At 41.4% G+C, this 8,108-nt stretch overlaps 2 protein-coding genes across 2 annotated transcripts in view; both read left to right on the top strand.

The window, feature by feature from the left end:
- The window catches only part of Pmar_PMAR008645 (hypothetical protein), a gene marked incomplete at both ends in the record, with an annotated part of 2,819 nt that extends 1,736 nt beyond the window's left edge, over positions 1 to 1,083 (top strand). The window contains 3 exons of the mRNA XM_002768332.1: positions 239 to 289; positions 774 to 812; positions 1,030 to 1,083. Of these exons, the coding sequence (XP_002768378.1) occupies positions 239 to 289; positions 774 to 812; positions 1,030 to 1,083 (144 nt within the window). The remainder of the gene's footprint in view (positions 1 to 238; positions 290 to 773; positions 813 to 1,029) is intronic.
- Positions 1,084 to 5,050: 3,967 nt separating this feature from the next.
- On the top strand, positions 5,051 to 6,482 carry Pmar_PMAR008644 (hypothetical protein; the record flags this gene model as incomplete). The annotated part of the gene is made up of 4 exons (XM_002768331.1): positions 5,051 to 5,173; positions 5,540 to 5,593; positions 5,641 to 5,765; positions 6,323 to 6,482. The coding sequence occupies 4 exons, from the start codon at positions 5,051 to 5,053 to the stop codon at positions 6,480 to 6,482; spliced, it is 462 nt and encodes a 153-aa protein (XP_002768377.1).
- Positions 6,483 to 8,108: the final 1,626 nt, after the last annotated feature.

The raw sequence follows: 8,108 nt of genomic DNA, 5'->3' as shown, positions 1-8,108 counted from the left end.
CAACAACAACAACTCCTACCACTACCACTACAAGGTCCACGACTCCTACCCCAACAACTACTACTACCACCCCCACGACTACTACTATAAGCAGCTCTAGTATAGTGAACGGAAGGGAGATACTCGTAAGTCCTTACATCACTCATTATCATCTATATGATCTTTTATTGGATATTATCGATAGTGTGACACATAGCGTGTCACCACCACCACGACCATGATGAGTTTAACTCTTCAGGATTCCTCTACGAATTTGGATGCATCGACGAGGCCGCTCCCACCAGATCAGGTGAGCTCATTATTCTACACTTACATGAATTCGAGGATGAAAATAGTGCCCATAAGAATTGAAATATTATTTTGAGAATATTTGTTATACTTGGACAATTTTCTGATATCTTTTCGGGAATACATTTCATTGGAGTTTCACAACCCGTTTTACGCGAAGTGGCGTAAAACTCTGTGAAAAACGCGATATTCGCGGTGATATGCAGTAGCAGTCGTGAAATATGTTTTTCACTAGTGTTTTTTATATCACTAGGGTGAAACTCCATTAGTTTTCGTTGTACTTTTTTTATCATAAAAATTTGATGCTTTTCATACTACTTTTCAGATGTGAGTATTTCATGGCACATATTATCTATTTAATATTCATTTTCTCGCTGGTATCTTTTTCATACTTTCGGACACCTCTGTGGAATAAATTTCACAGAGGTCAATTTCGTGAAGTTGAATTTTTTTCCCAGAAACTTATTCTTGTGTTCTTTTTTCAGTCAGGGAGAATTCATACGACTCAGCCGGTTATGACCACGGTGAGAGGGGCTCCGATGGGGAAATCTTAGATGACTGCTTGCTGATCCCGTGGGGAAAAACAAGCTATTGATTTTGGAAATTTTTCTGGAAATTTTTCGGCTGAAAAACGGGATTCCCTCCCCGATGAAATTTTCTAATATCAGAAACTCTACTGTATAGTGACGGCTCAGCTGCCATTGAAATAATAGTTTTCGGAAAGTAGTTTTTTTGTTTTAGACAAGTACCACAACTCCTTCAACTCCCTATGGTTGGGCGGATAAGGTGAGTTGAAATATTGTAGGGAAATCGATATTGCTTATCGTGAGCTTTGTATAAAACTTAATTGAAAAATTCCGGGAAAACGCCAATGGAATATACACTGATACGACGAGAAGGAGCAGCAAAGGCAAAGAAGAAAGGCAAATTAGCTGGATGTTGCACGCATGCACACTCGTGCACTTGTGTAGATGTGTCTCCTTGAGTGACGCTGAGAATGATGCAGTTGCCTTGAAATTTTCAGTGCACAAATGTCACATCATTTTCAGTGTGAAATTGATATGATATTTATAATTCAGTGATGGTCACTGAGTTACGCGTATGGCGTGAAAAAAAATTGGTGAAATGTTGAAGATATCTGCAAGATACGAGTAAAGCGAGTTCCGGGAAAGGAGTGGTGTGAGTACAGCGATCCAAGAACAAATAACATCATCAGTGTTGTGAAAACCAAGGATGGTGTGAAAATTGAAGGGAAATGTTGGAAACTTGGGTAAAATCGATCACTCGGGCGCGCGCTTTTTACGTTGCTGGTCGTTGGCAGGAAGATGGTGGAAATTAAGGAGGAAGCTCCAACTGAAGTGATTCGAACAGTGCAGGCGTCAGGGGACGGCTCTGGGCTGAAATGCGAGTCGGTGTTTATGACTTATTCTACTGCGACGGGCGCACGCCTTGAGGGTATCGCTGCATGGGTATGTGATAATGTTGAGACTCCGAAGTGGTGGAAGAATGGTATCAGGGATAGAAAGGTGAGAAATTAATTCGCGAATATATTGATTGTGGGAAAAATCAGGATTTTTGTAAATTTTATGCCGAAATTTTACGGAATTTTTGATTTTTAAGAAAATATACTCGTCAAGTGATATTTGGTCGTTGGTTTCAACGAAAGAAACTAAAATTTTGGCGAGAATGCTGGCAAAAAAATCCTACTGTGGAAAATTTTTGAAAATTTTTTCTCCAAGTTTTCCGGCGGAAAATTTGGTTTTTTCTTTTTTTTTGAATATTAATTTTTGGTAGGCATTCGCATCTACATCGAATTGCGTTCTGGTTGAGCAAGGACCTCGCGTGACGGTTGTGCAGTTGGCTCGGTTGGGGGAGGAAATTGTAACGTGGGGGAATTGCCCGGAGCTACAGCAAAATCGGGAACAGCCCAGGTGAGCGAAAAACTCAATTCTGTGGGAAAACGATTTCCGGGAAATTGTGGGAAATTTTTCCCCGTGTGTGTTGGTGATTTTCTTTGTGCATTTTTATTGTTATGGGCATGTATGTTGATGACAATGAGAAAGTGTTGTTGATTTTCCGTGGATTTCTACTCTCATACCTAACCGAATGAATGCAATCTAATATCACCTCAGCTGAGCTCAGGAGTTCCCAGAGCTACATCATGGAAATTTGCGCAAAAGTGTACGGAAAACCAACAAAAAATTTCCCAAAATTTTCTCACACAGGCGTGTGGAGGGAGTGATTTTTTTTGGGATTAAATTCGGTTGACGAATTCAATAGTATCATTCGAAAGTGAATCGTGGAGAGTGATAATATACAGATGTATAGCCACCCACTAGCCCCCCACGTGATTGACGATTTGTTCTATAGTTGGTTGAGTTTTTTGCATTTTTGTCTTGGGACCTCATATGGCTTCATCTCGCAACTCTGTTAAGGTCGTGAAATGAAAAGGTGATTAGTTTTGAAAACTATCTTTTTTGTTGATGATGATGAGCTCATTGTAGCTGTGCGTAGTTTTCTATGTTCATCGTAGGTCACTTCGCTTTCCGACACCAGTGAAAACTATGGAGTTGGGAAAAGAAATGTTAAAGTTGAACCATGCCTTGGACTGCGGACAGCTGGTTGGGTCCTGGGTTTCGAGCAGTGTTACTAACGTCACTGAGGCGGTGAAGGAAGTCTGCAGTAGGGAAGTGCTCTTACCGAGGTGGTTGGAGGTTGCTAAGCAGGAGGTGAGTTGAAATCGATCAAACGGGCGCGCGCTAATTGAATCGCGACATTTGGTGTTTTGAACGAAACGAAAATAATGGGAAAGTATAGATTGTTGTACAAAAATTCTTTTTGATGCTGTTACTGTTAAGTTAACAAAGATAGAGTATATATTGGAATCGGAAAAAAAAATAAATTTCACGTTTCGCGAAAATATTTTCTGTTTTCAGAAATTACTCGATGAGAAAGAGTGCAAATTATGGGAGTCTCAGAAGCAGCAGGAGGTGATGTTGAGTCGCTTGCCAGGGGGAGGCTGGGGAGCAAAAGCAAAGTGCTATCAGCACGTTGGTGTGGATCAGCTAAAGAAACCGTGAGGGCGCAGGTTCGATCCCCGGTGGGGGTATTTTTTGTCAGATTATTTGATCTCAAACTTTCCCCTACTACTGTGAAGAACTTGGGGAGCGCCCAGACGTGTGTGGAAGCCCTCACTGAATTCGCACCTGAGGGGGTGCTTACGGTTCCGCATGCACTTAGTTATATATGTCATGTGAACCTACCTGTTAATGGTAAAGTACAGTGGCAGACGCAAGTAAGTAGTGATGAATTTTTGAAGGACATTTTTGGAGATTTTTGGAGAGCTCATGGCCTTTGAGATTTGCTAACTCAACTAGAGTCGTTAATAGGTGATTTTTAGCCCATGATCGATAAATGAGTCATAAAGTTTACGCCGGGCTACACCATATAATATAACAAAAACAAGAGGGGTTATCCATTCATAATATGTCATATTATTCTTTGGAGCCTCACTGGTGTATCACGTCAGTTTACGTAAAACGGGTTGTTGTGAAACTCCCACTATATTAAATTATATTCATTTAGTGGTCCTCAGAAAGTTAGGTTAGAAACTTGTATACAGCATTTCCTCGGACATAGCTCGATAGCTGTGAAGCAGTGTAGGAAGTATGCACATGGTCAACTACATGTGTTGGTGGTGACAATATGAAAGTTTTGGGGAAAATTATTATTGATTTCTTTACACTTCTACCCGAATTCGTATGTGAGTTCGTGAACTCAGCTGAGGAAAGCAAACATATACTCCAACATTGAAAAAATCGCAATTTTCGACAGTTTTTTCTTTGGATTGTCTGTTTGAGATATCGGTGTTATATTTCTGCTCAGGTTCGCACTTCGGGAAGTACCTGCAGTCTCGAGAGCCTCAACCCTGTCCCTGCTGGAAATAGTAAACCTCGAGTTCAAATAACGCGAGAGGTTTACTCGTCACCAGCAAGGACAAACTTTTTATTTACTGCTATGCTGCAGTGCCCATCTGAGAGCGGGTGAGAGGAATTTTATCGATTGTGAAAATTTTTTTAGGGAAAAAATTCAGAGTTTTTGGTATGCGAGTAGTAGTTTGTGATGTAGTGGTAATAGTTTGTGGTGCGTTGAGAGAAAATATGCACATGGTCAACAACTTCAAATGCGAATTTTGAAGAGATTTTCGTTGGTTTTGTAGTTTTCATATGAACTCGTATTGTTAAGTGAAGAAACCTGTGGAAGCAGCTGAGAAGGATGAGAACATGTTCCAGCACTGCTTTTCATTTAGCGGCGAGCTTTTGGAAAGGATTGAATGAACAATGGAATTGCATATGAATAGAAATTGAGTGAGAGAAAATCCAGAAATTTCAAATTGGAGTTTCATCAGCTGAGATTAGAGGTTTTCTCGATTATTAACAACAAGAATTACGGTAAGGAACCGATGAGAATTTTGCAAAAAGTTTCTTAGAATTTTCATATGGTCATCAACACATGTAGTTGAGCATGTGTATATTTTTCCACACTGTGGCAAAGTTCGACTCGTTCTGTTGTGGAATTTTCACGAATGGGAATTTCGCAGTATTGATTTTTTTATTTCAGGGCTCGTCGAGTTACCATTCCTTCTGCGAAAGTGACGAAGTTAGAACATAACATTCGCTGGTTCTGCGGCTCGGTGTTAGCGCAGTTCCTGGTGGAAGGCCGCTTTCCCCCTGAGGTTACTCCCGATGGTTTTATACACGACATGTGTGAAGCGAAAGAGTATAGGAACATGACCATTGACGAGTTAGCAGGGGAGAAGCGTAGACGGCAAAAAATGAAGGCAATTCAGGAGGAGTATATGGAGGAGCTGAGGGAGCGGTATAAGGTGAGTTGATTGCTTACGAAATTGCTTACCAGTGGTTTTAGATGTGAAATTTTGAGGGAAAAAGTGGAAAATTTGGATGGTTTTGAGTTTCATAGGATACCGTGTTGTCATAGGGAGAACAATGGAGTTTCACCACCCTAGTGATATGAAAAAGAGAAGTGGAAAATATATTTTTGCGACTACTACTGCATATCACCGAGTTTTTCAGAGAATTTTACGCCATTTTACGTAAAACGGGTTGTTGTGAAACTTCCATGTGTTGAGGTTGTTATGAGTAATATCGAAGCGAAATGTAGATGTGGGAATGGGGACAGGAAATAGCGCATTCGCTCATCCGTGAACATCGTAGCGGTGTTATTCTTTCAGAACACACCGAAACCGGTAGCAGGCCCTACAGTGAGTACACTGAGCAGGACAGAAGTACGGCGGAGCGAAGTTTTTTTCCTTGTACGTTTTTTTGTATTTAGAAAGTAATTGATGCGAAGTTGAGAAAAGGAGAAGGAACGCAATCGTGTCATTTGAAGTCGGCTGATGTGGACTTAACAATTTCGCGAGAAGTGGAAGCAGTGACGATAACTCAAAAGGGTTGCCCGTAAGTTGGTGTGGTTGGTAGCAGTGTTGGAAAATATGTACATGGAAAGTATGGTGAAAATGAGGAAATTTGGGAAAATTTTTGTTTTTTTGTGAAACTGTTGTTAACTCAGTTGAGGAGAGGGAACGTAAATTACTTCAACGCTGATTGGTAATTGCTAGTTTATGTTGCTCTCGGAAATACGACACGAGGTCATGGAAATGGACTGTTGTTTTAATATGAGAGAAAAACGCGGATGTTGAGAGCCCTTACTCGGTTTTTTTCGGGAAAAAATATCGCGAAAACTGTCTGCCCACAGTTTTTCGGAGAAAAATAGTTTTCGGTATGAATAAATATGAAATTATTGGTAGTGACGTGTGGTGAGTTTGATAGATTGTAGATCATTTATGTTCAGGGGCGTGTTTTTACAGCGTTTTCAGATCAAATTATTTTTTTCACCCGAAAATTTAAGGTTAATGTTTTGCATTTTTCGTTGATATTTTCCCGATGGTTTTGATCGAATACTAGGAAAATGAATGTTAGGACGGGTAGTTTAGTGGAAATGTATCCGTGTTTAGGGGGGCGAGTAAGAGAAGTACAGCTGCTCCGAGGGCTACGGCATCAGCGATGGCGAGAGGCGACTCTTGTGGGGTGGTTTTTGGTACGCTGGCATCGACCAATCAGGAGAAGGCAGCCTATGTGTCGGAAGTGTGTAAGGGTTACTTTAGTGAGCTCTAATGAGTTGTTTTGTTGAGGCTTTTGCTTGTGATGCATGCTCATTTGTACCACCTTGTGCTACTGTTGATGACAAGTTGTGTGTTGTTGGGTTGGCATAGTGGTGTGGGAATAAGGAAGAGATGAGCACCTTGAAATATCTTCAATGGAGTTTCACCCTAGTGAACTAATGCATATCACCGCAAATATCGCGTTTTACGCCACTTCACGTTAAACGGGCTGTGAAACTCCCACTACTTGTGTTATTTCACTTTTATTGATATCTCAAACGAAGACAGTGCATAAGCTGTGCTAGTTGTTGGTGGTAATACATATTGATATATGTCTAACTCTTAGGTAGTGGGAATAACGGAAGTAAATGCACTAATCTGTATTCTACTTGCGTGCCACAGCTAATTTAAAGTGCTAAAGAATCACAAGGAAACAAGTCGATCCCTATACCGCGTACAGCAACAACTGCGGCATTCACATGGTCGTAGCTGGCCCGATCGTTTTGATGGATACTATCTGGTAGCAACATGGTGATCCTTGATTGAACAAGAGTAAAGTTTGCCTCCTCATTTTAAAGGAGACACTCAAGTGTATTAATGATCATCAATTTCGCGTTAGGAGATTTCGTGAATCATTGGGGCGAGCGAGATTTTAAATGCACTGCATCATAACTTTTCCCGTCTACTTTGCCGCTGCCGCGTGAATGAGGCGACAAGCTGTTTTAGTAGGTGTGGGGAGCCCCTTAGGAGTCCCTACGTTATTACTTCCAGAGTAGGGGGGCCAGAATCATCGGTTTGCCTAGAGCCCCAGAAAAACTGTAAATTCAGATAACGGCAGTGAGTAGGATAAAGGCCCCCTCCAGTAGGGTCCGATTTCAGGAGATTTGAAGTTTAGTGGTTTTTTCTGTGGTATAATGGAGTTTCGCAACAACCCGTTTTACGCGAAGTGGCGTCGTAAAACTCTGTGAAAAACGCGATAGTCGCGGTGATATGCAGTAGTAGTCGTGAAATATATTCTTCATATCACTAGGATGGTGAAACTCCAATGGATTCCACAGAAATGAGGAAGAAATTATGATGATGATAGTAAAGGTCGTTTGAGACCCTCGTGAGGAGCGAAGTCGCTGTTGGGTAAACGCATGTGTACCAACAGTTATTATAATGAATAACGAGACCGACACACAATCGATTGAAGTGGCTGATCCTTTCGAAAAGCTCAGAGATTTCAAAGTGACGGTGCAGCTGTACCCGATGGGTGACGTTTTCACGATAAAAAAATTTCCAATTTTTCGCGACTGAAATTAGGAAGAGTGTTACCACTACGTTTCGGTAGAAAGGAATAATAGTCGTATGGTGTTGTGATAATGTGGGGAGGGGGAAGGGAAAAATGTTCGACCCGAGGATTGAACCTGGGACGTCTGCTTATCATCCTCATGCTTTAACCGCTGCATGATTACGACGTTGGCAGCTCGGCAGAGTCAAGTTGTTCAACGGGAAATTCATCATGCATTCAAACGGAAGGATGCTGCGGCTCTTGTGGAGATACTGAAAAGTGAAAAGGTAGATGATAGTATGCTAGTCGGGAGAATTAGTAGAGTTTGTGGAGTCGATGCATGAGGAGGAAGGCCAGGTCGCGGAG

The sequence above is a fragment of the Perkinsus marinus genome (assembly GCF_000006405.1).
Source record: "Perkinsus marinus ATCC 50983 genomic scaffold scf_1104296968648, whole genome shotgun sequence".
NCBI classification, from domain to species: Eukaryota; Perkinsozoa; order Perkinsida; family Perkinsidae; genus Perkinsus; species Perkinsus marinus.
The sequence above is the reverse complement of the archived record's forward strand: the minus strand, read 5'-3'. Positions and strand labels throughout refer to the sequence as shown.